General features: G+C 66.5%; 2 protein-coding genes across 3 annotated transcripts in view; both read left to right on the top strand.

The window, feature by feature from the left end:
• Positions 1-237: 237 nt before the first annotated feature.
• LOC129514718 (myosin heavy chain IB-like) lies at positions 238-14,276 on the top strand. The gene is made up of 4 exons (XM_055333448.1): positions 238-245; positions 1,021-1,495; positions 13,583-13,711; positions 13,964-14,276. Exons 1-4 carry the CDS (start codon positions 238-240, stop codon positions 14,141-14,143), a joined length of 792 nt encoding a protein of 263 aa, XP_055189423.1. The 3' UTR covers positions 14,144-14,276.
• A 5,780-nt stretch (positions 14,277-20,056) lies between these two features.
• Positions 20,057-26,014, top strand: part of LOC129514719 (metastasis-associated protein MTA1) — a 29,294-nt gene continuing 23,336 nt past the window's right edge. For both annotated transcript variants that reach the window (XM_055333449.1, XM_055333450.1), the window contains exon 1: positions 20,057-20,150. In XM_055333449.1, coding sequence (XP_055189424.1) covers positions 20,123-20,150 — 28 coding nt within the window. In that variant the 5' untranslated portion in view covers positions 20,057-20,122. The remainder of the gene's footprint in view (positions 20,151-26,014) is intronic.

Below are 26,014 nucleotides of genomic sequence, written 5' to 3'. Positions count from 1 at the left end.
CCAACCCCCAGACGGGAAGACTGGGCTCCCCTCGGCCCGCCCTTGTCCTGGAGCAGATTCCCCGCTGGGGGCCGGGCTCCCGGGCGGTCCTGCGCGCCCTTCCTCCACCCGGCGGGACACCCGGCGGCGGCCCCGCTCCAGCTCCGCCTGCCGCCTGCCGCCTGCCGCCTGCCTCCTGCCTCCCTTAGTTTCTAGGACGTGTGTCGCCAGGGGCTCTTTTCTTTTTAAGGGGAAAACATGACGATGTACGCAGCCTCCTGGGGAACAGACTCTGACCTGTCACGTATGTGACCACGTGGACTATGTCAAGGTGCTGACGCGACACTAATAAACCTGGGGGGCGCCCAGGCCCTCCGCCCTCCCGCCGTGTCGTTCCTCCGGGCGCCCGCGCGCCGCGTCCCGGGGACAGCGTCGGGGCTGGGGGGGGGCCGGGGGCGGGGCAGCGGGGGGCGGGGGGGGGGGCGCTGGGGGGGGCAGCTGGGGGCGGGGGGGCGCTGGGCGGGGGGGGCAGCTGGGGGCGGGGGGGGCGCTGGGCGGGGGGGCAGCTGGGGGCGGGGGGGGCGCTGGGCGGGGGGGGGCAGCTGGGGGCGGGGGGGCGTGGGTGCCGCGGGGGAGGGCGGGGGTGCCGCGGGGGGCGGCGGCGGGAGGCGGAGGAGAGCGCAGAGCCCGCAGGCCGAGCGTCCGGGCTCCGGCCGAGGACCCCGCGTCCCTTCGCCTCGGAGGCCCCCGGGAGACGGAGCGGCGAGGCCCCGCGAGGGCAGCCCCGCGGGCGGCGCCGGGTCACAATCCCCGCGGGCCTGGGACGCAGGCCACGCCCCGGGCGGCGGGAGGGGAGGGGCCGCGCGCGGCGCAGGCGCAGAGCGGGCCGGAAGCGGCGGGGCGGAGCGGGGCGGGGCGGGGCCGGTCGCGGCGGAACTTCCGCCAGGCTGGGGCCCGCCCCCTGGGGGACTCCCGAGGCGCTGTGGGCCCCGCCCCGCGCCCCGCCCCGCGCCCCGCCCCGCGCCCCGCCCCGCCCCGCAGCACGACCGCCGCCCCCGGGCTGCCCCCGCCCGCCCGCCTTCCGCCCTGTGGCCCGGGATCCCTGCGAGCGGACCCCCGAGGGCCCGGGGGGCGCGGTCCGCGCGGCGCGGCTGAGGTCACAGGGGCGGGGGGGGCCCGGGGCGTCGGTTCTGCGGCGGCCCTGGGTGGGGGCGCGCGGCCGGGCTGCAGCCGGGGGGGAGCCGGGCCCGGGCGGGGGAGCCGGGGAGGGGGCGGGGGGCCGGGGCCGGGCCCGGGGAGGCGGAGGCGAGAGGCGGAGAGGGAGGGGGAGGGGCGCCGGCTGCCGGCGGGTCCCGCTGCCCCGGACCCGGGAGGACGAGGGCGGCCGGGAGCCGTGGCCGGACGCGCCCCCGGGGGAGGAGCCGGCGCCGCGGCGGAAGCCCGGGCAGCGCCGCCGTCGGAGCCCCGCGGGGTCCCGGCCCGGAGCGCAGGGCGGCGGCCGCAGACTCAGGACTGGGTAAGCCCGAGCGGGCGGGGCGGGGCGGGGCGGGGCGGGCGGGAGGCCTCAGGCTGGGCGGCCCCCGGAGCATCCCCCCCCCGGAGCATCCCCCCCGGAGCATCCCCCCCCGGAGCATCCCCCCCCCCGGAGCATCCCCCCCCCCCGGTGCCGGCGCCCCCCGCGGGCCGCCTCGGCCTCCCCCGCGCCCGCGTCCCGGACCCGCGGCGGAGCTGCCGCGACCATCCCCGGGGCTGCGCTCGCCCGAGGCGCCCCCCCCCCGCCACGCGGGCCCCACGGAGCGAGGGCGCGGTCAGCCCCGGGGGTGCCTCGGACACGCGCGTGCGGAGGGCCGCTGGCGGGGAGGGGCAGGCGCCCGCTGCCCTCGGAGGGTCCCGGGGACCGGCGAGCCCCAGCTTCGGGTGGCCGGAGGGGAGGGATTTGGGGGGAGCCGGAAAGCAGGCCCCGGGTTTGGGGCCCCGACTCCCTGCAGTGCTGCCCGCGCCCTCCTGCTGCCGCGGGAGCCTTGAGGGGCTGCCCGGGGCACCCTCCGCCTGTCTTGCCTGGTGCCCTTCCTCTTTCTGCTCCTGCAGGCATCGCCTCCCAGGGAGCCTCCAGCCTGCCCGCGTGAACCCCGTCCCCCCGTCCCCCCGTCCCCCAGCCCCCCAGCCCCCATCCCAAGCCCACAAGAGCTCCGTGCTCGTGCAGGTTCACTGGGGGCCCCACCCCACGTAGTGAGGACAGGTGCCCACCCAAGGGTAGCGACCTCCCCGGGGAGCATCTGCAGACATGCAGCCTCCGGCCAGCGGCTGGGCAAGCGTGTGCACCTCTGCCTTCTGGGCCTCTCGCCGCAGTGACCACGGAAGGTTCCGAAGAAGGCAAGAACCCACGGAACGGAAGAGGGTGGGAGGGTGGCCATCGGGAGTTCTGCCGGGTGGTCTCAGTGGGCACAGCCAGGGCCGCTCTCAGCTGCGTGTGGGAGGCAGCAGGAGCGGTTGCCGCCCGAGCCCCTGAGCCCCTGAGCCCCAAGCCACGCGTGTTGCCAGTGGTTTTGGTGCCCCGCTGCACGCTGGCTAACGGCTAAGGGTGCCGCACCTTTGAAGAAAACCTCTATCGTGAAGGAGAGCAGAACAGCGAGGGAAGCAAAAGGAATCAGAGCCACAGCAGTCCCAGGCAGAACAAGGCGGAGCTGCGGGTGTGTCACCATCCTCACGGGACCTGTGCCATCTTGGAAGAATTGTCCCAAGCAGCCAAACGACAGGGATGTGCACACGCTGACAGCAGCACCACGGGTGACGTGCAATTGCTCTTGCTCGGTGCAGGAGAAAGCTCTAGGAGGCGCCCACAGCGGAGGGTTTTAGCGAAGACGCTGCGCGCAAGTGCGGGCAAAGCAGTGGCCCGCGTGACTGTAAACAGACTCCGGGGGAGAAACGAGAAAGACCAACTTGGAAACGGGAGTAAGCTTGACAGGAAACAAGCCACCTGTTTGAGAGAAACTTTGACAATATGACTTGACAACAGGAAGAGACACCAGCCCGGAGGGTCCTCCTCAAGCGTTTCGCGATTCGGTGTCATCAATGATAAAAATGTTAGATATTCGATAAGCTTTAAAAGATGGTAAATGTTTTCCTCTTTGTCAGTAAGCCAAACCGGCAAAACAAAAATAAACATAGGTCCAGCCCTAAGAGGTGTGAGATCATGGCACAGAGCTCCAGTGAGCAAAGCGACGGAGCCCTGGCGTGTGGTGGGTGGATATCGGGACTGAAGAGCGAGTCTGGAAGTTGACCCAAATGCCGACAGACACCGGGTGTAGGATGCAGCTGGCATCTCAGATCAGTGGGGAAGGTGGAGTTTATGATAGACCGTGCTGGGCGGCGGTGTAGAAGCCGATCTAGAAGCCGAGCGGCTCATCCAACACCAGGACGAACTCCACATGCCTGGGGCAGCCTTTCTCTCACCTTTCTCACCTAGCCTCAGTCCAGAAGCCATGAAAGAAGAGACGGTTACGTGCAACCACGTGTGGAAAACCAACAAAACTTTTCGGGAGGCAAAACACACACCGCTCGCAGAGTTAGAGGGGGCTGACCAGCGCACCAAGACGCTCCGGGAGGGGGGGGGGGCCGTCCTGTCTGCGCTTGCTGGGAACACTGGGTTTGCACGTGCAAAAGGATGAAGTTGAACTCCTAGTGCCACATACAAAAATTAAAGTGGATCAAAGACAGAAGGCTACAAAACGGGCAGCCCGGGTGGCCCAGCGGTTTAGCGCCGCCTTCGGCCCAGGGCGTGATCCTGGAGACCCGGGATCGAGTCCCACATCGGGCTCCCTGCATGGAGCCTGCTTCTCCCTCTGCCTGTGTCTCTGCCTCTCTCACTCTCTCTCTCGATCTGTGTCTCTCATGAATGAACAAATAAAATTAAAAAAAAAAAAGACTGCAAAACTCCTACAAGAAAACCCAGGGGAGGGATCCCTGGGTGGCACAGGGGTTTAGCGCCTGCCTTTGGCCCAGGGCGTGATCCTGGAGACCCGGGATCGAATCCCACGTCGGGCTCCCGGTGCATGGAGCCTGCTTCTCCCTCTCCCTGTGTCTCTGCCTCTCTCTCTCTCTCTCTCTCTTTGTGACTATCATAAATAAATAAAAATTAAGAAAAAAAAAAGAAAACCCAGGGGAAAGCTTCATGACACTGGACTCACAGTGATTTCATGGATGATACCCCACAGCCCCAGCGACAAAAGTAAAAATAGGTAAATTAGGGATCCCTGGGTGACGCAGCGGTTTGGTGCCTGCCTTTGGCCCAGGGCGCGATCCTGGAGACCCGGGATCGAATCCCACGTCGGGCTCCCGGTGCATGGAGCCTGCTTCTCCCTCTGCCTGTGTCTCAGCCTCTCTCTCTCTCTCTCTGTGTGACTATCATAAAATTTAAAAAAAAAAGGTAAATTAGGGTTCGTCAAGTCCCCAGAGTGAAAAGCCAACCCGCGGAATGGCAGCGTTTGCACATCACGTACCTGGTAAGGGATAACTGTCCAGAGTGCAGAGGGGACTAAAACAAAACAACCACCACCTGAGAAAAAACGGGCAGAGGACTTGAACAGACTCTTCTCCAGGTGTATCAGTGGCCGGCAGGTGTATGAGAAGATGCCCCACCTCACCGGTCCTAGGGCAACGGCGATCAAAACCACAGCGGAAACCGCTTCACCCCCGTTGGGGTAGCTACTGATAAAAAAAAAAAAAAGAAAAAAAGGACTGGCAGGGATGTGGAGAGATCGGAACCCCGTGCAGCGCTGGCGGCCGTGCAACGTGGGGCAGATTGTGGGGAACGGCACGGAGTGGCCGAAAACACTACCCTGGAATCACCGGGCGGTTGGCGATTCCACGTCTGGGCGCGTGCGAGCTCTCCTCCCGTGCGGGGGCTCAAGCAGGTGGGCGCACGCCCGTGTGAGCAGCAGCATTGTGCACAGTGCCCGCAGTGCAAGCAGCCGGGGGCCCCGCGAGGGAGGAGTGTGGTGTGTGCCCCGCCGGAGCCGGGCTTAGGCCGAGAAAAGGAAGCTCCGACAGGTTACAACGGGGATGGACCTTCGGGGCGTGATGCTCGGTGAGGTCAGCGGGTCGCAGAAGGACGCACACTGTAAGGCGCCCCACGCGAGGTCCCCAGGGCGCTCAGACTCCCGTGGGCAGAAAATACAACGGGGGCAGGGGCTGAGGAGGGGGTGGGGACTTGGTGTTTAACGAGGACAGCTTTTCCATTTGGGAAGATGAGGACGTTCTGGAGACGGACGGTGCCGGCAGCTGCCCAGTGTGCTTAACGACACTGAACCGTACCCCTTAAAATGGTGAGATTTATGTGCAATTTGGCACATGTGAAAGTGTAAAAAAGAGAAGAGAAAAGGGGAGACGACGCTTGGGGACATCCCTGTGGGGAACGGGACAGAGCTGCTGCCCGTCCCAGAAGGCAGGTGCTGGCAGGTGCTGTCGGGTCGCGAGGGATCAGCTGGGACACAGCTCCAGGATGTCCGTACGGAACAGGCGCGTGTCAACACCAAGCACAGGGCACAGAGGGGGACACGTGCCTCCTACAAGCTCTGGAAGCTCGGGAGGGAGACTGAGCCAGGCGGCCGCAGGTCCCCGGAGCCCCAGCAGCGGACCCGCCGGGCTCGGGCCAGTCTGAACTGGACCCCCTGGGCTCGCAGGCCAGCGGTCGCACTGACAACGGAGGGCACCACGAGCTGTCCCCAGCCAGCCCCTCCCTGCCCTGACACCCAGCACCTGACAGGCGCCAGCGATGGGGGCAGAGAGCCACGGGGGGTCGTGCGGGGACACACCGGCGAAGCCACGGTCGTCGGGGAGCTCAGCTGGCCGCGCAGAGTAAAGAGTTTGGTGCCCGCGGTGTCCGTGAAATGAAGCTTGGCCGGCGCCCCCGGCGGTGGCTGCTGGTGGCAGGGCAGCGACAGCATGACCCCTGCTGGGAGCACCTGGACCCGCTGGGAAGCGTGTGCGTGAGAAGCAAGTGCACGACCGCCGCACACCCTGTGGAACCGCTCACTCCCGCGGAGCCGGAAGGCTGGGGGCCCCTCCTGCCACTGGCGGCCCCGCGGCACGGGCTGCAGGGACACCCCCGGACGCGGAGCCTGGAGGCCCGGGGCCGCGGCGACGATGCAGATACCTGAGGCGCAAAGTCACCGTGATGCCATGAGAACCAGACTCCCGATCCCAGAGCGTTTACGCGCTTTTCTCAGAAGAAAACAACCAAGTGACAAAGTGAAGAAGAAAAATAGCGGGTTTGAGGAGCACAGTTAACACGTCTGACTTACGGGGTCCCCGAACGTTGAGCGCAGCGAGCGGAGAATCGCCTTTTCTTTCCATCGTCGCTCCCGAAGCCCCAGAACTTGGCAAGAGCGGGATCCGAGACGCAGACGCCCTGGGACGGAGCCCCAGAGAGGCGGGAGCAGCCCGGGAGGAAAGCGGGGGACAGCAGGGGGCCGGTGGTGACGGTCGCAGCCGCCCCTCCGCTGACACCGCCTCCAGCAGGCCTGCCCCGCCCGGGAGCTAGAGCAACGGCTGGCACCCTGGCACCCCGTGGAACGGAGCAGGGACTCGGAGGCGGGGCGCGGGGAGCAGGAGGCCTCCGGAGCATCACCGGAAACCCCAGAAAATGGGGGAACACGTGCCTCCCGTAACTTGGGAAGGCTTCTGGTTTGTACACAGAAACGTTCAGAAAATCATGAAGAGCTGTTAAGGGACGGAGCAGGATCGTGACACCCGGTCGGAGGGCTCGAGTCTGCAGCTGCGGGAACCCCCGGAGAAATGGAAGAGAAAGGCGGGGAAGCGGGAGAAAAGACGAGAAACAGGAGCTGTGCGGAGACCGTGCGGCCCGGGCAGCGACAGCCGTGAGATGTCACGGGCTCACTAAGCGGGTGAAAGGCGACCGTCTGAACCTGTATCACTAGAATTATTTTTTTAAAGAAGATTTCGTGGGGATCTCTGGGGGGCTCAGCAGTTTAACGCCGCCTTCGGCCCAGGGCGCGATCCTGGGGTCCCGGGATCGAGTCCCGCGTCGGGCTCCCTGCATGGAGCCTGCTTCTCCCTCTGTCTGGGTCTCGGCCTCTCTCTCTGTGTCTCTCATGAATAAAATAAATAAAATGTTTTAAAAAGAAATAAAGAAGATTTCATTAATTTTATTGTAGAGAGAGGGAGAAAGAAACTGCGGGAGGGGCAGAGGGCGAGGGAGAGAGCACCCCAGCAGGCGCCACGCCCGGCCCCAAGGTGACCGGGGCTCCGGCTCATGACCCTGAGGTCACAACAAGGGTCAGAGGGCCACTTGACTGAGCCAGCAGCCACCCCCCCCCCAAATTAATGTAAAAACCTGAAGACACGGATGACAAGGACGGAAACTTCTCTACAGTGGTCCCAGAAACCCCTAAGTGAAGAACTTGGGGCGGGCACTGCCCAGCAATGAGGACCCGAGTCCTCCCGTTGGCCCTGACAGCGGTGCCGGGACAGGAGGAGGGGGAAGCGCTGTGCCAGGCCAAGTGTGGCACAGACTGCGGGTTCCTGAGGGCGTGAGCAGTGCGTACGGCTAGACTGTCCCCGGGACCCCCAGAGGGCAGGGGCTCCGGCCCTCCTCAGCCCCGCTCCCAGGGTCGACGGCGGTGCCTGGCACGTCAGGGGCGCGGTGAAGATACGGGGGTGAGGAAGTGCGTGTATGTGAGAAAAACCGTACCCCGAGGACAAAGGAATTTAGAAATCCAAAAAATATATAAAAAATTAAAAAGAAATCCATTTAATAAAATTCTCTGCGTTAACAAAGGAGGAAGACCACGTGATTATCTCCACAGATATTGAAAAATACCGTCAATAAATTCTGGTGTCCTTCCTTAAACACAAAAGCCTATCGATTATTTTTCCTTTTTTTTTTTTTTTTTTTTTTTTTTACTTGAAGCAGAATTACCCCAGTGGAAACCCGTTGATTCTGAGTAAGGCGGGGAGTGATGGGTGTTTCTGTGACCCGGTCAAGGGAGGACCCAGAGCCGCACCGGGCCTCCGCGGGAGCTGCTGGCAGGTCGCACGTCGCCATGACGATGAGCACCGGACACCGAGGCCCTGCGGTCGGTCGTCGGGGAGGATGAAATGAGCTATAAATACCTGCAAAGAAGGCCTGAAACGGTCACTATTTGCAGCTAACCCATTGTCTGCCTGGAAACCCCACGGGGCCGGGTGAGGAAGAGGACCGCTGGTACAGAGGAAGGCTGCGGCTGATGACCTCCCTTTAACACTAATAGTCGGGGGGCGCCCGGGCGGCTCAGCGATTGAGCACCTGCCTTCTGCTCAGGGTGTGACCCCGGGTCCTGGGATCGAGTCCTGCGTGGAGCCTGCTTCTCCCTCTGCCCGCGTCTCTGCCTCTCTCTGTGTCTCTCCTGAATGAATAAACAAAATCTTTAAGATGAAATAAAACACTGCCCCTCTCTCTCTGAATAAAAACAAAACAAAACAAAATAAAATAAAATAAAACAAAACTAAATAGTTTCTCCATACACTGGAAAACATAGTGGGAGGAAAGGCTCTGGTTTCCTTTATTTTTATTTATTCTTTCCTTTTTGGGATCTATTCCCTTTGACACCAGAAACTGCAAAGTCCTTAAGAATGAGTGTCCCTGTGAAGAGCACTGTGACATGCGACCGAGGACCACAGACGACAGCTAATGGAAAGCTACGCCATCTTCCTTTTTTTTTTTTAAGTTGTATTTATTTATTTGAGAGAGAGAGAGAGCGCGCGCACGGCGGGGAGGGGCCGAGGGAGGAGAAGCAGACTCCCCGCGGAGCAGGGAGCCCACGTGGGGCTCGATCCCAGGGCCCTGGGTCAGGACCTGAGCCGAAGGCAGACGCTTCACCTTCTGAGCCCCCCGGACGCCCAAAGCCGTACCATCATATTTGATGGGAAGATTTAATGTTCTAAACCTGCCAGATTTCCCCCCAAAGTATCTTAATCACTGCAACACCAATTTATTTTGATTTTTCATTAACGTTGAAAATTTTATCCTAAATGTACATAACGTCTCCGCTGGCATATCTGTCGCCACGTGACACGTGTCCCCGAGACTTAGCAGCTTAAAACAATGGTAAATATGCTTGTCCCGGCGTCTGTAGGTCAGGAATGTGGGAGCTGCTTAGCTGCGTGGCTGTGGCTCAGGGTCTGCGGGGTTACAGTCACGACGTCAGAGCTGCAGTCCTCGGCGAGGCCAACGGGGCCGGAGAACCCGCGTCCCCCGCAGTGCACTCGTGTGGCTGGCAAGTCGGTGCCGGACGTGGGCAGGGGCCTCGCTCCCCCCGCGGGGCTGCGGGAGTCCTCCGGTCCTGCCGCTGACTTCCCCCCCCGAGCCAGCGCTTGGGGACGCGGCAGGAGGGGGCCGCAGTGTCCGAGGACAGCCTTGGACTCCCTCCCGCTCCCTCGTTTCCGCACCACCCCGTTGGTTCCGAGGGTCAGCGCCGCGTGACGTGGGAGGGGAGGGCACCAGGAGGCACGAGTCCCTGGATGTCCCCGCAGCCGCAGGCCCGGCAGGCCCAGAGCCGGAGCAGTGGGAGGAACGTGTCCCCAGAACCATCCCAGCGATGCTGCAGGACAGCAGAGGCAAAGAGGGAAGACAGAGGCCTGAGAGGAGCGGCACAGAGCCCGACTACGACAGGACCCCCATGCGGCAGGCACAACCGTCCACCTGGACTTCCACGCCCAGCAAAAACAATCTTTTAAGGAGACAGAAGTATAGGGGCGCCCGGTGGGGTGGCTCCGTCGGTGAGGCCTCGGCCTTGGGCTCAGGGCGAGATCCCGGGGTCCTGGGACAGGGCCTGCATCTCCCTCTCCCTCTGCCCCCCCCCGCCCCCCCCCCGCCGCTCGTGCTCGGCCTCTCAAATAAATAAATAATCTTCCAAAAGAAGAGGGAAAAGTCAAGAAAACGATGCACCACAACAAAACAGAAGGAAGCTTTGCCCCAGCAGGATCTCCCCCTCGTCGTGAAGACGGAGCTCACCCCGGAAGGTGCTCGCAGACTGGAGGGGCCGCAGCAGGAAGAGTGCGGGCGGGCAAGCGGAAACGAATGCACGTGGACCAACACGCACACCCACGGGGGCGCGAGTGTCTGGAGCTAAGTGTTCACCATCCCCTCCCGTGGCACGAAGGCGGTGGGCACAGTTGTTAACAGACTTTGGTGAGTCGTCGGCACGCGCCGTGATTACGCCAGGAGACCGGGGAGAGAGACGCACCTTGAACAAGCGGAGGGGAAGCGGAGCAGAAGGGAGGACGGGTCCAAGAAAGGCGTGGACCCAGCAAGACGAAGCCCAAGATCCCGCAGCAGGCGTGACCCCGATGGCAGTCGCGTCAGCAGATGCACAGACCCGGCGCCCCGCTTACGACGCAGCCCCCGGCAGCGCGGGTTCAAACCCACCCAGTCCGTCGATATGCGCGTGTGCGTGGGGCGAACACGGGACTGGCCCAACGCGTGGGACGGAGACCTCCCACGAACAGCCTCCCCGCCGTTCCTGCCACGCTTTGGGTCTGGAGTTGGAGCGCGTGGGTGCCCCTCCACGCTGCAGCAGGCGACCCGGTGGACGTGCGCGTGGGTGCAAGAAGCCAGAGGCACGACGCATGTGTAGTGCGGCTTCCTTTATCCAGGGTTCAAAAGCGGGCCTGTGTGCCTGCATCGTAAGGATGTTGTTTGAAGGAGTAAAGATTTTTTTGGAAACTTTACTTGGAGATTTTCCTTACTATGAAAGGATCCTGGTTTGGTTATTTTAAAGATTTTATTTATTAAAAAAAAAAAGAAAAGAAAAGATTTTATTTATTTATTCATGAGACCCAAAGAGAGAGGCAGAGACACAGGCAGAGGGAGAAGCAGGCTCCACGCAGGGAGCCCGACTAAGGACTCAATCCGGGGACCCCAGGATCACGCCCTGGGCTGAAGGCAGACACCCAACCGCTCAGCCACCCAGGCGTCCCTGATTTTCCAGTTTTCTCTGAATTGTTACCCGTTCACCGTATCCTCGTCGTCGGTGCTTCACCAGTCCTCGCACGGTCAGGGAGCATTCGCTGTAACGATGCTCTAGCGATTTCCTTGATGCACAACCGTGCGCTTTGCGCTCTGCTCAGGGGCCTGGGGTCAGCAGGATCTGCGTGTCCTCTGCAGAGGGCCCCCGGGGACGCCGCACCCACGCCGGGCGGGGAGACCTGAGAGCCGGGCGTGGGGCACACGGGCCTGCTAGAGCGGGTGCTCTGGGAGCCCGCTGCTGACGGGGAACCCCGACCGAGGGACCGCCAGCACCCAGCCTTCCATGCTGACGCCACCGCGCCTCTCAAGAGCTCAGGCTTGCGGCCCGACTGGCCCTTCCCACACCGCCCTCTTCCCGGTCAGGGGCGCACGTGCCTAGGACACGGGGATCGGGTTCCCGCACCGGCTCTTGGTCCGTGCTGAAGAGTGGGCGCGGGGGCGGGGGGCAGCCCAGGTGGCTCAGCAGTTTAGCGCGGCCTTCGGCCCAGGGCGTGACCCCAGGGTCCCGGGATCGAGTCCCGTGTTGGGCTCCTTGCATGGAGCCTGCCTCTCCCTCTCTCTCTCATTAATGTCATTAATGGATAAATAAAATTTAAAAAAAAAAAGTTGCGCGGGGCTGGCTGGAGGCCCATGCGCGGTGCCGCCGTGCCAGTGCTCAGATGCTCGCCGCCGGCGGGGGCAGGTGGCTGGTGGCTCTGCGCTGGGCGCCCCACCCTCGGGGGTCGGGCTGGTCGCTTCCCCCAGAAAGGACCCCTTCTCCCTGGGAGGAGGGGGAGCGCAGCCAGCCCCACGGCTCTTGTGCAGAGTGGCAGGGTGAGCAGAGGGGCTGGGGACTTCTCTGTGGGGGGCGGGGGGCTTACGCCACAGAAACGGGCTGCTCGGGATCCCTGGGTGGCGCGGCGGTTTGGCGCCTGCCTTTGGCCCGGGGCGCGATCCTGGAGACCCGGGATCGAATCCCACGTCGGGCTCCCGGTGCATGGAGCCTGCTTCTCCCTCTGCCTGTGTCTCTGCCTCTCTCTCTCCCTGTGTGACTATCATAAATAAAATTAAAAAAAAAAAAAAAAGAAAAAAAGAAACGGGCTGCTCAGAGTCGAGGCTGGAAGCTCAAAATCCGAGTGTCACGGGGCCGCTTCCTTTTCCAGGCCCCGTGGCCAGGATGTGTCCCCTTCCTCCCTGCTTGTAGACGGCCCCGTTCCCTCCGTGCCCCTCACACCCCGTCCTGTGTGCGTCTCCGGTCCTGCTGTTGCTCGTTACCTTCACACGGATAGTCCAGCAGCGTGAAGGATACTCACGTCTTTTTTTTTTTTTTTTAAGATTTTATTTATTTATTCCCGAGAGACACACAGAGAGGCTCCCTGCAGGGAGCCCAATGAGGGACTCAATCCCAAGACCGTGGAATCTCACCCTGAGCCCAAGAGGCTCAACCGCTGAGCCCCCCAGATGCCCGGATACGTCTTTAGGCGATGGATCTCCGGAACTTTTATGTTTTGCAAACCTGACGCCGTCGTCATTAAACGCTCACCCGCCCGGCCCGTGGCCCGTCGGCTTCCTGTCCCCGTGAACCTGACTCTCCCAGGGACCTCCTGTGAGTGGAAGCACCCACGGTCTGTCCTTAGGTGACGGGCTTATGTCACTTGGCACCGTGTCCTCAAGGTCCATCGGTGTTTGTTCCTTCTTAGGGCTGAATGATATTCCACGGAGGGGATCCTCCCACTGGGCTTATGTAGTCACCCAGCGATGCACGGTCGGGTGTTTCCGCCTCTCGAGTGTGTTGCGAGTCACACTGCCATGACCCGGGCGTGCGGCATCTCTTCGAGACCTGCTTTCAGTTCCCTGCGTAAAGCCCCAGAAGTGGGACTGCTAGCCCGGCGGGACTTCTATTTTTAATTTCTGGAGGAATCTGCGGAGGTTAATCTGCATTTGTCTTCACCGTGTATTTTGAACACCCCCCCCCCGTGGCGCGGGGACAGTGACTGGCTGCCGTACCCCCAGGCGGTAGCAGGGGGCCTGGGTGCGCTCTGAGGGTCTTTCCCACGCAGCCCCCTGGGAGGTTCCATCTGGGGGCGGGGAGCCCGCGGGAGCTAGTGGACGGTGGCTGCTTCCGGCCTCTCCCATGGTGGCCTCCCTGCAGCCTCCTGCCCGTGCTGGCCACCCTCCCCCACGGGCCCCTTGCCACCTCTTCATGTCCTCCCGGTTCCTGCGGCTTCTTTCCCCTTCACGCCTCCTTATGTCCGTAAAGAGCCCTGGGGGGCGTTGGCCCACCTCTGGGTCCCCGCCTTCTGAGGCTCTCGCAGGCCACCTCCCGACCGCGACCCCGGGTGGGAAGGGCAGGGACACCGCTGCCAGGACTCCCCCGTCGAGGGCCCACTCGGCGCAGGAAAGCGGGCAGGTGGTGGGGCCGCAGCATCCGGCGCAGAGCCGTGCAAAGGCCCGGGGGCGAGCTGGATCTGGGGAGGAGTGAGTGGAGGGCACCTCGGAAAGCCCCCGCGCCTTCCCTCGCGTGCAGGGCGCAGTGGGTCGGTGGGCGCGGGAGGCAGGCGTGCAGGTGGCCACGGCTGAGCCTCCTTGTCCCCGCAGGTGTGTGAGCCTCCGGAGAGCAAGCGCCCGACCCGCCACTGGAGCCTCAGCATCGAGGAGCGCCGGCAGCTGGCCATGCAGGGCGGCTGGGAGGAGCCCGGCACCGCGGGGACCCCCACCCACAGACGGGTGTGCGGGGGGGGGGGATAGGGGGCCGGGGGGAGGGCGGCACGCGGGACCCCACCCACAGACGGGTGGGGGGGTGAGGGATACTGCGGGGGGGTGGCGGCAGGGGCCAGGGGAGGAGGGCCCGGGGAGGCATGGCGGAGAGGCTGCCCCCCCCCCGCAGGGTGGGCCTGGGGCACGGGGCGGGCCGAGACCCCCCCTTCCCAGTGCCCGCCCCCCCTCCCAGCCCGGCCCTGACCCCGCGGTCGCCCTCAGGACATCAGGCAGCTCGTGGCCCGGCTGGTGTCCGAGGACGTGGACAGGGACGTGCTCCTCCCCCACCCGCTGAGGTCCTCCGAGGCCGCCCTCGCCTTCCACGCCTTCCTGGCCCGGAGCGCGCCTTTCTGGCAGAGGGTGACCTGGGCCGCGCAGGTCTCCAGGTCCCCGCCCTCCTAAGAGCCACTCAGCCTGTGTCCGGCTTCCAGCGCTTTCCTTGGGGTCCTGGGGTCGGCGGCTGAGGCCTCCTGACCTCCCGCGGGGCCTGGGAGCCCAGGGACGAGGAAACAGGTCCCAGGTCCGGGAGGGCACCTTGGGGAGGGGGCCCTGGCCCAGCCCAGCCTCCAGGAGGCCGTGGGCGCTGGGGGCGCTGGGGGCCCTGGGGGGCGCTGGGGGGCAGGGCGGCGGGGCCTTCCAGGATCGCCCTCTGCTGCCTAGAGAGGCCGCGGCACCTTCCCGGGCTCCAGCGGGTGCCCCGCCTGACGGCTGGAGGGGGGCAGGGTGGAGGGTGGGCTCCAGGACCTGCTGGGCACCCAGGTCCACCCAGCGTGGGGGCCCAGGTCTCCTGGTGGGCCCTGCCTGCGGGAAGCCCCGAGGGCACACATAGTCCTGGGGTGGCAGGGCAGGGAGGGGGGCTGTGAGGGGCTGGCCCCGGCCCCCCGCGGTGTCCTCCTTTGGAGGTTGAGGGGTAGGTGGAAGGTTCTGAGCCGGGTCACGGGGCAGGGCTGCATCAGGGGAGATCACGGTGGAGAGGCCCGCAAGTGGGAAGGCGGCGAGGGGGCTGATGGGGGCTGTGGGGGGGCAGCTGGGGGGACGGGACTTGGGGCAGGGCGAGGCGGTCAGCCCCAGGCCTATGCGGCACCCAGGCACCCGCGGGCTCCTGCCTCGCTCCACCCGTCCCCCCAGCAGGTGGGGCTGTGGGTGGGGCGAGGGGAGGGGAGGTGTCCTGGTGGGGGGTGAGGTTGGGGCAGGGCCTGAGGCCCTCACGGTGCCTGCCCCTCCTCTGAGGATGTGGGGCCAGAACCTGCTGTGGGTGCTCACGGGCCGGGTGGGAGCTACAGCGTCAACAGGGCAGCGGGGACAAGTGCCTTGGAGGTCTTTGTCACCGAATGGCTCACAGGACTGCATGGTGTCCTAGAGATCTGGGGGTCCAGTGGGCTGACCCTACCGGTTCTGGTGTCACCGGGGGCGTGTCGAGAGGCTGCAGTCAGACGGCGGGGAGTCCGGACGCCGATGACCAGCCCTCTGCCTTTCACGGGGTCTCAGGGTCTCTCCCGGGCTGGGAGCCGGCTGCCGGGTGGACCAGCCCCCAGCACCCACCACAGTGGGCAGAGCGGAAGGGCCTCCAGCGGGGCAGCACCCTGTGCCACTTCACAGTCACCATGGTTAGGGAGGCCGCAGGGCCAGCCCCGCGTGGGCGGGTTGGGGACAGCACAGAGCCCGGGGCCTTCTCCAGTCGAGCGTGGAGCCGGGACAGGTCGCTCACTCACCACCTGGAGACGGATCTGCCACCCCAAGAGCTCGCCACCCCAGACCTCACGTCCCCAAGCACTTCACTGAGGAGTCCAAAACGGGTCTCACGAGGCCAAGATCAGGGTGTGGGCGGGCTCCCTCCCTCCTGGAGGCTCTTGGGGAGAGCGTGTTCCTGGCTGCTGCAGCCTCTAGAAGCGGTCGGCACCCCTTGGCGCGAGGCCCCTTCCGCGGCCTCCAAAGCCAGCACGTGGCATCCGCCTGCCTCTTCCGTGGGCCCCCGGGTGGCGCGCGGGCTGCTGCTAGGCCCCGCTGTGTGGACCGGCACATTTTCGGGTTTGCTCTGAAGGCATGGGCATCTTTTGGGGGGGGGCACCGTGCCTTCCACAGGGGCTCATGGCGTGGAACGGGTAGAACTGGGGGTGCTGCTTCACATCCCACAGAACACAGGACTGCCCCTAACAGCCGAGGGTGATCGGGCCCCAAATGTGAACACCCCCCCGGCTGGGAGTCCCTGGGAGAGAACAGGGTCCGCCCAGCAGAGCGGGCATCGGTAGGACAAGCAGGGAGAGTCATGGGGCAGCACCTGCCTGGTGAGGACGTCACCTGGGGCCACCCATGACCGCGGCCACTGCGGTGCCCCCACCCTATGTGCACTAGCAGGGGCCAGGGCGGAGGGGGAGAGAGTTCCAAGCAGACTCCCTGCTGAGCCCAGAGCCCGACCCCACAACCTGAGCTGAAATCAAGAGTCAGATGCTTAACCCCAGTGTCCACTCTTTTTTTTTTTTTAAGATTTTATTTATTTATTTATTTATGAGAGACGAGAGAGAGAGGCAGAGGCAGAAGCAGGCTCCACGCAGGGAGCCCGACATGGGACTCGATCCCGGGACCCCAGGATCACGCCCTGGGCTGAAGGCGGCGCTGAACCGCTGCGCCACCCGGGCTGCCCCCAGCGTCCACTCTTAACTGCCCGTTCCCTTCCTTTCAGCCAGGTGGGGGTGTCTCTCCAAGCTCCCGGGGGGGCCTCCCCAGGACTCACCGAGGCCTCCCCGGTGGGGATGGTGGGCCCTATTTGGGGGGACGGTGCCTCACAGGCAGGCTCGCCAGGGCTGGCCGCACACCGTCCCTCGAGCTCCGAGCCAGGCCGGCTGGGAGCAGGGAGCGACGCTGCTGAGACACCCCAAGTAGCAGGGACGTGTCCTTCGTGTCCTCCCAGGGCCAGCACTGCCCCAGCTGAAAAAACCCAGCCTCGTCGGCTTTGCAGGAACGCGCTGTCCAGCAATCCAAGGATGGAGTCTTAAAAATCTCGCCCACAAGTTCACCGACATAAGGCTGTCGACCTGCGGCGAGGGTCACCCGGGTGCGTCCAGAGCCGAGGCCAGGGCAGAGCGCGCGGAGACGCAGAATGAAAGCACGGAGCTCCTCCCTGCAAATTTCCAAAAATTTAAGGGCAAACACGATCGCTGGATCAGATGAATGCGTCTTCACCCCAAGTTTCAAAGCCTCCAAGATTATTTTTAGAAATTGCAAAAATCAAGAGACGGTGTCACGTGGCTCTGGCAGCGCGCTCCCCCCAGACAGCGTTGGCTGACGTCCGGCCTCAGCCGCTGAGGAGCTGGCGCTGGGCCCCCGCCCACCCCCGCCACCGTCCCTCCCGGCGGCGCTGGCACCTTGCTCAGGCGACACCCCCGCCCCGCCCGCGTGGCCCGCTCGCCACCCCCACGTGGCCGCTCAGCCTTTGTTGTGATTCCGGCCTCGCTGGTGCGGAAGGTCGGCTCCTCCGCGGTTGGGGAACTTGGGTTCCTTCTGGGCTCTTCTGGGCTCCAGACGCCCGGCCGCCACCCGGGGGGCCGTCACCCCGACTTTCCTGCAAGCGGATCTCCGAAAGCTCTAGCGCTCGGCTTCTGGCGCCCCGCGCTTCACTGCGGCTCCTCGGCCGCCGAGGGGCTCCCCGAATCGGCGGTGGCTCGGGGCCCTCCAGTGGCACAGCCACAGCCCCACGGGCCCCACGGGGCACCGCACCTGTACGGGGTCGTGCTCCCTCCTTCACCAGTGTCAGCCGTGGCCCTCGCTGTGACCCCTCCGTCCCCTTACCCTCGTCCTGTGCCATCACCGTAGAGGATTCCTTACCTGTGCCCTCCTCCCCACCAGCCGGCCTCTCCGGGGGGCAGGGACCTGGTGGTCTCACCCCCCCCCGCCACCCCGTCTAAACAGCAGCGTGAATTAGGTGCTTAAGTCATAACTGAATGAATAAATTATCGCTTTAATTGCTTTGTCTCGCCCCCAAATGACCCCTTGCGGCTCCTCACTGATGCTGGCAACCAACAACGGTGTGTGGGGGGGTGCTGTCCCCTCATCCGCCCCCCTTCTCCTCACGCCCCGGGGTGCTCCTGAGGGCTCGGCTTCCCGGCCTCCTGAGTGTTCCCTTGGGGCTTCCCCCGGCGCCCCCCCCCCCAGTTTCTCGGTCGTTGGGTTCCAGCCCAGCCGAGGAGCCGTCTCCTGAACGTGCACCTGCACCGCCGACGAATGAATGGACTCCTACGGCTACTCAGCACCCCCCTCCCAGATCTGTTGACTGGCTCGGAGCAGGACAGGGGCACCCCAGGCACCGTCCCCTCTCTTGTTGGTTGGGAAGGGGAGAAAGCCAGGGGAAGCCAGCCTGGGCCGCCGGGCCCTGCGGTGACCCAGGGCTCCTTAAATGTCGCTCCGCTTTGTGACGGGCGCAACCTTTGCCCTGTGAGGGGAAGCTCGGGGTCTGGATGGCTCCACTGAGCTGCTGGGGCCCACACCCTTGCTGCCCACGCGCCAGCCCGCCGGGGGTGCCCGTCCTGTGTCCACATGGCAGGGAGGAAGTCAGCCTCCCCCTCCCCTGGCGGTCGGCGTCCCTCCCGGGATGGGCCGGTGCCACACTTCTCAGGATGAAGCCCCCCGCTCCTGGGATGGAGGCAGATGAGGCACCTCACAAGGCACAGAGGTTTGGGCTCGCTCCAGGCCCAACAGCCGCCTGGGCATTTCTTGGTAGTTTTTTTTTTTTTTAAGAGTTTATTTATTCACGAGAGGCGCAGACACAGGCAGAGGGAGAAGCAGGCTCCATGCAGGGAGCCTGATGTGGGACGAGATCCCGGGACTCCAGGATCACGCCCTGAGCCAAAGGCAGATGCGCAACCAATGAGCCACCCAGCTGTCCCTTCTTGGTAGCTGTAACTCTTTGGTCAATTTGTTCAGTATTGGAAAATTTTATGATGCAGCTTCACTGCCCAGACGAGGAGGCTCAGGCCAGGGCATTAGCAAAGGGGCCTATGGGGCGGGAGGGACATGGGTGCATCACTGCCTCCCCATTGCCCTCTGGGGAACCTCCTGGACGTGTCTGCCCCTTGTCCTGTGCCCAGACTCCTCCACCGCCTCCCCTTCGAGTTACCACCAATCCCCCGGCCCGCGGCTGCCCCTCCTCAGAGATGGTGGCCTGCTATGGGCATTTCCTTTTCGGGATTTCTGGGCTGCTGGACAGCCTGTGGTGTGCAGCCCACGGCCCTTCTTGGAACTCGGGCTGCCTTCTACCCCAGCACCTGCCTGGGGCTCCCGCCACCTGCCTTGTCCCCTGTGGGGGCCTGTGGGGGGGTTCATGTGTGCTCTGTCCCTCCCCCACCACCCTGGATCCTATGCTCAGCCGGGGGCCTCTCTGGAGCGTCCCTCCAGGCCCCACAGGGACGCTCCTCAACTAGACATCACCCCCTCCAGCCCCAGGCCTGTCCCCTTGTGATGGGCGGGACCCACCGCACTGCTCAGACCAGCAACCTGGGAGCCAGGACGCTCCCTTTCTATTGCTCCCCAGCACCGACGTGCATCCTGGCTGCAAACTTCGGCTGGGACACCTGCTTCTGGGCCCCTCCTGCTCTTCCTGCCTGGGGCCTGCAGTCTTGTGTGCGCGCCGCGGTCACCGGATTGTCCACGAGCGGGGACCTCAAGCGGGCGCACACGGTCGTGGGCCCTGACCGCCCTGGGGAGGACGGGCGGGTGCTGCGCCGCACAGGTACCCCCGCCAGCAGCCCTGCTTGTGGGGTAGGTCACCTGCGTCCCCCCCAACCGCATGGGTGTCAGACGGGGCCTGCAGAGCGCGGGCTGCGAGGCCACCTCCCGGCGTCGTTTGGGCCCTTGGGTAGGGCCGCGGTCGGCGGCGGCAGCGTGGACGGCCGGGGCTGGGCGGCGAGGGCAGGGACCCAGGGCAGGGGCCCGGGTGGGGGCGGGCGCACGCGCTGGGTCTGCGGGGAGGTGCGGGGCCTGGGGGGGCCGCCGGCGGGGGCGCGGGGGGAGGGGCGCGCGGGGGGAGGGGCGCACGCGGGGGGGGGCGCACGCGGGGGGGGCGCGCGCGGGGAGGGGCCGCGGGGGGGCGCACGCGGGGGGGCGCACGGGGCGCGCGCGGGGAGGGCCGGCGGGTAACGGCCGCGCGGTGGGCGGCGGCGCCCGAGGCCCCTCCCCTGCCCGCGGCCGCTCCTCCTCTTCCTCTCCCGCCCGCGCCGCGGCCCTCGGTCCCTGCGCGGCCTCGGCGGCCTCGGCGGCGGCGGCGGCGGCGGCCCCTTTAAACCGCCCGCCCCCCGCCCGCGCCCCGCGCCCCGCGCCCGCGCCCCCGCCTCCGCCTCCGCCCGCGCCCCGCGCCCCGCGCCCCGCGCCCGGCCCCGCGCCCGCCCGGACATGGCCGCCAACATGTACAGGGTCGGAGGTAAGGCCGCCCGCCCGCCCGCCGCCCGCCGCCCGCCGCCCGCCGCCCGCCGCCGCCTTTATGCGCCCGGGCCGCCCCCGCCCCCGCCCCCCCCCCCCCCCCCCCGGCCCCGGCCCCGGCCCCCGCCCCCGCCCCGCCGCGCCGCGCCGCCCGGGCCGCGCCACCCGCCCCTCCCCCACCCTCCCCTCCCCCCGCGGCCCGGCTCCCCTGCTCCACCTCTGCACCCCTCCCCCTCCCCTCCCCTCCCCTCCCCTCCCCTCCCCCGCAGGCCCGCCCAGCGCGACCCTCCCCGCCGCCCCCCGCCCCCGCCCGCCGCCCCCGCCCGCCGCCCTCCATCCCCGCCGAGCGGCCTGTTCCGCTCCGCTCCGGCTCCTGCTCCTCCTCCTCCTCCTCCTCCTCCTCCTCCTCCTCCGCCGCCGCCGCCGCCGCCGCCCCGGCCCTGCGCGCGGCCGCAGCCCCGACGGCCCCTGGGCCCGGCCCGCGGGGGGCGCCCACCTGTTGGGGCCGCGGCACCGGGAGCATCCCTGGGCCGGGCCTGAGCGCCGCCCCCGCCGCCGAGCACATGGCCCGGGGCCGCCGGCTGCCCCCGCGGGGAGCTCGCGCCGCCGGGCCGGCCTGGCCGGGGGGACCCCAAGCCGCGAGCCCCGCCGCAGGCTGCCCCGCAAGGGCCAAGGGCCGGAGGAGGCCGGGCCGGGCCTGGGTCCCCCGCTGCGCCCCGCAGCTCTGCCCGCCGGGCCCCGGCCGGCCCCTCGCTCCCTCCCCTCGCTCCCTCCGTCTCCGTCGGCGCCTACGGCCTCCGGGGCTCAGGCGCTCGCCGCCTCCCCGGGCCGACCGTGTCGGGGTGTCCCCGGCTGCCCCCCGAGGGCCTGGGACACGGGCTCCAGCCGCCAGGCCAGCCTGTGACCTTGGGCTCGGCCTCCTCCGTGTGCGGGTCCCCACGGCCCCTGCCTGGCCAGCAGGCCCCCCACCCGCTCTGGCGCAGGGGCAGTGCCCGGGTGGAGGCCCACAGCCCACCTGGCCGCAGGCTTCTGGTGCACGTAGGTGCCACCAGGCACTGTTCATGTCCACCGGTCCCCGTCCCCAGCCCCTTCCTCAGCTGTGCCCCCTCCCCCCCCCCGGCTGCGGCTCAGGGCTCCCCCCATCTCCCTGGCTTGCCCTCCCCACCCCCCCCACCTGCCCAGTGGGGACCACCGTCCTGCAGTGCAGACACCCCCTTCCGGGTGTGAGGCCCCCGTGGCTCCCACGTGCTGCCTGGGCCAGAAGGTTCGTTGAATAAACGAAGGCGCGATGGCGAGAACCGAGGCACCCGGCTCCAGGATGGAGACAAGAGAGGGGGCGAGGAGGGGTGGCAGGGAGGCCGTGGGCCCTGGGCGCATCCACCCCGGCCGGCCGCCCTCCACCAGCAGCTGCTCCGAGGGCTCGTGGGCTTTAGCAGAACCCGCACCCGGGCCTCGGGCCCCCTGGCCGTGTGGGCCGAGCTGCTTGGCTTTGAGGTCGGACCGTGAACGTGGCGGGACCCTGACCCCCCGCCCCCCACCTTCCCGGCCTCAGCTGCGCACAGTGGACCAGGGGCTCTGTTACGGCTCGTCCTCCAGGACAGGCCTGGCCGCCCCACATCTGTTGATCCCCTCTGAGCTCCGCAGGTGTGACCACAGGGTCCCTGTAGACGAAGCGGGGTGGGCTCATGCTTTGTAGATGGGGACCCTGCGGTGCCGCCCCTGGGTCCTGGCCAGACTGCTGGCACCCTGTCCCTCAGTACTCGCTTAGCGAAGGGGCGCCTCGCGCATGGGTGCCCTCTCTGAGCCGATGGTGGCCCGGGTGTGGCCCCGCCTGAGCAGGGCGGCAGGGCCATTCTGAGAAGGGGACCCCCCCCCATCTTCTCATCTCCACTAAGGACCCTCAGAAAAGAGCCTTTTGCAAAGGTGCCAGGTTCAGCGACGAAAGTGGAGGACGCCGGCTAGACGTGACCGTCACAGAAGCAGTTTCTGAGCCTAACCGTGTCCCCGATACTGCAGAGGACGTACTCACGCGAGAAAATCCTTAGCAGGGACCCGGAGTTATCTGGGTGTCCTGCATTTTACCTGGCAGGCTGCTCCGGGGCGCTGCCAGGATGTCTGGGCGGGGCGGAGGCCGGAGGCGGCTTTGTGCCAGCTGACCAGCTGGGTGGAGTGGGTCAGCCTGGGAGGGGACACGGCCCGGTTCTTCCCAGGGAAGTGACCTGGCTGCCGACAGAGGCCTTCTGTTGGCGGCTCCGAGCGTGGCAAGGCGGGGCCCGGCTGCGGGTGCGGGGTCGGGGTTCGTGACTCTGCCCCTCTGGGGTCCGTCTCCCCGAGGCCTGGGCCGGCTTCTGGGCCAGGCCGGCACCGCGGGGTGGCTCTTCCCTCTGCACGTGTCCTGCGGGGCCGTTGAGGGCTCCGGAGCCCGCGAGCCCCCTGACAGCACGGCCACCGACTGGGGTGTCTCTTTTTAACCGACAGCCTCTAACCAGCCGCCGTGGTTCCCCCCTTCTCCTTTCCTTGCTGTAAGTTAACACCCGTTCTTTGGGGTGGTAGTTTGCTTCTCGAAAACGTGCTTTAGAAAGGTGACGGGAGCACCCCAAGGCTCCTGGCCGCTGGCCGGGGTTCACCCGGGCCGCGCGCTGCTTCTGTGCTCTCATGCCCTGTCTTGCTGCCGCGCCATCCTGTTGCCTTTTGTGTCATTTAAACTTTTGACCAGGTGACAAGGTCACACACGTGAAAATCCCAAACTTGTCGAGGCCGGTGGCGGGGGCAGAGGTGGGGCGCCCAGGGGCCCCCGGCTGCGTCTGCGGCCCTCGTCCTGTCCCTCGGGGGGGCCCGCAGCGGCCTGCCCACGTGGCTTTGGCTCCTCTTGTCCCTTTCGAGAGAAGAATTCGGTCATTAACCCCTGGATTAATAAGAAACAACCCGAGGACGGAGTAGACGGTCCTAAGAGGCGGACGCGTCCCTCCGGGAGCCCACGGGGTGGCTGCTGGCTCGCAGCAGGACCTCGGCGGCGGGGACGAGGATGCGGGGCTGCCCTTGGCCCGGCCGCGGCCTCTGCCCCCGGGGGAGCGTCTTTCCTGCCCCCGCCCGCGGGCTCTCCAGAATTTGATGTGCGAGTTGCCCGGGGCTGCGGCTTCTCTCTCTGTCCCCCCACCCGCCTGACAACAGACTTGGGGTGCAGCTTTCCCGGGGCTCCCGAGGGCTCTGCACAGCTAGCCCCGGAGGCCTGCGCCAGGCTGTGAGGGTGCCCCCCACCCAGGGTGCAGGTTCTTGGGGCCCCACGGCCCCTCCCCGGCCCTCAGCTGCCTGGTGGCCCCCAGGCTGGCCCCCGCTCTAGGTCTGGGACCTGCCTTAGGAGATGATGATCCTGCTAAGCTTCTCTCTCGCCGCTTAAGACTGCTTAGCGGCTTCCGAGGAGCGGGGCGTCCCCCGCACAGCGACCGTCCCGTCGCCCCGGCCACAGGCCCCCCTGCTGGCCCCCCCCCCCTCCGCCCTCTGCGGCCCTGCCTCTGCCTCCACTCACCCTTCCCTCCGGCGGCAGAGGAGGGTGGCGACACTTGACACCCTGCCCCAGCACGTGTCCCCGAGAGCATGGGAGACCCGGCCCCACTCAGGCCCAGTGTCTGGAGCCCTTGACCGCCTGAGCACCTGCCCGAAGTAGACGTCAGCCTCTGGTCCCCAGACTTCTGTGGGGCGGTGACCTGGCCCCACGGGGCTGGCTGTCCTTAGGGCCGTCGCTGTGTTCTCAGGGGCCCTCTGGGGTGCCCTGTGCCCCAGCCCCGTGGGGTGTGTGGGTGGCGAGGCCCTCCGCTCACAGGACTGCCCCGGTCTGGGTGGTGGAGGCATGGGGACCCCCGTGCGGTATTTGGGGGATAGTCCTGCAGAGGCATGAGTCAGGTTTCCCTCCGTGTCCCGCACTCGAGGGCTGTGTGCCCAGCCCTGGCTCTGCCCTTGGTCAGCCTGAGGTCTTGGCCACTGCTTGGGTTTTTCTTGATTCCGTCCCCAAATTTGAAAAGAAGAATGCGGGGCTTGCAGGTGTCCCCGCGGTGCAGGAGCAAGGAGGGAGCCTGGGGCTGGGGGGTTCGCGGCCCCCGCAGAGCTGGTGGGCGGGTTCAGACACGCGGGGTGGGCGGTGGGCGCCAGGGCCGCCCGCGGTGTGCCGGGTGGTGTGCCGGGGCCCAGCTCCCCGGTTCTTGTGGCACCTCCTGTGGGCGGGTCTCCTCGCCGGCACCATCCCCGGGCACCATCCCCGGTGCTCCCGTGGGTCCCACACCCCTGCCTCTGCCTGCGCCCACCTGACCTGTGACCCGGGTCGTGCTGTGGCCGCTGCGCAGAGCCCGAGAGCCCTGAGACCGCGTCCCCCAGCCCGGCCCGCGGAGGCCACGCCCTGCCTCCTGGTTTCATTCCACCCCGTGGGCGGGGGCGGGGGTCCTCCCTGGGCCGTCCCCCCCCCCCCCCCGTGATGCGTTTTCCACATTTTTGTCTTTCAACTTCTGTTTATTTTATTCCTTTTTTGAAGATTTTATTTACTTACTGGAGAGCGAGCCTGTGTGCGAGCCCAAGCAGGGGGACGGGCCGGGCCGAGGGCAGGGGCGGAGCAGGGCGCCCGATGCGGGGCTGGATCCCGGCCGGGACCACGACCGGAACCAACGCTCGCGCTCGGCCCTCTACCAGCTGCGTGGGGTGCGGACTGTGGGTGAGGGAGGCTGGGCGCACACCCGAGCACCCTGGGTGGGGTGGCACCGGGTCAGGCGTCGACCGGCGGCGGACCCCAGGCCGGGCCGCGGGGGCCAGCGGGCTGTCAGTGGGGACCAGGGGCTGCAGGCGCCGCGTGACGCGCGCAGGGAATGTGGAGGCGCCTTGCGCAGTGGCCTCGCCCCCCGCCCCCGGTGCCGCCGCTCATGCGTGTCCTGGGCCGTGACCTGGGTCGGCGCGGAGTTGCGCGTGGAGCCGGGGTGGACGGCGGACGGCGGCGCTGAACCCCGGGCAGGGCCTTCCTTCTCGGGTGAGGATGGCGTGGCCCGGGCCCCACCCGCGGGGTCGCCGTCCCCCCGCCGGCCTGTGGAGCGCGTGTCCTTCCGGCCTTCACGCGCGGGCCCCGCAGCTTTTCCACGCTTACGAAACCTGCCTCATCTAAGCTCACAAAGATTTCTTTCTGTTTTCTTGTGGAATTTTTGTAGTTTGGGGGCTTTACTTTTTTTTTTTTTTTTTTTTAGATTCTTTATTGGGGGGGGAGAGCGCGTGCGCGGGCGGGGGCGGGGCAGGCTCCCATGGGTGCGGCCCTAACCCGATGGACACGGTGCGATGAACCAGGTGCCCTGGGTCCCAGGCCCGGGGTCACCACCGGAGCTGAGATCCGACCGGCCCACCCAGGCGCCCCACGGGTTTGCTGTTGGGTTCCCCCTCGTGTCGGGTGCGCTCGGAGGCTCTCGGTTTTGCTTTTTGTTTTTCTTTTCTAAAGATTGTATTTATTTATTCATGAGAGAGAGAGGCACAGGCAGAGGGAGAAGCGGGCTCCATGCAGGAGCCCCAGGTGGGACTCGATCCGGGACCCGGGCTCACGCCCTGGGCGGAAGGCGGCTCAACCGCTGCGCCCCGGGGGCCCTGGGCTCTCACCTGTGCGTCTGTTCACAAACCTCCTCCGGCTCCGTTACCACTGGCTGCAGTCGGCACCGTCCTCGCTCACCGGTCGTGCCGGCCCCTCCGTCACGTCTTGCCACGGGTCGGGTTCCTGTCGCCGGTGCTCAGGTGCGGCGTCCACGCCTCCCGGGAAGCCCTGAGGTCGGGGCGCAGGCTGTCGGGCGGGTGCTGTGCCCCCCTGTCTGGCCCGCGGCCACGGCCTGGTCCCAGGTGACGCGGAGC

Source organism: Nyctereutes procyonoides, unplaced genomic scaffold (assembly GCF_905146905.1).
Source record: "Nyctereutes procyonoides isolate TBG_1078 unplaced genomic scaffold, NYPRO_anot_genome, whole genome shotgun sequence".
Taxonomy (NCBI): domain Eukaryota; kingdom Metazoa; phylum Chordata; class Mammalia; order Carnivora; family Canidae; genus Nyctereutes; species Nyctereutes procyonoides.
Note: the sequence above shows the minus strand (reverse complement) of the source record. Positions and strands in the feature narration are given on the sequence as shown.

Coding starts and splice junctions, on each gene's coding strand:
- LOC129514718 (XM_055333448.1), top strand. Junction 1,496..13,582: donor GGCCGCAGACTCAGGACTGG/GTAAGCCCGAGC, acceptor TTGTCCCCGCAG/GTGTGTGAGCCTCCGGAGAG. Junction 13,712..13,963: donor GGACCCCCACCCACAGACGG/GTGTGCGGGGGG, acceptor GGTCGCCCTCAG/GACATCAGGCAGCTCGTGGC.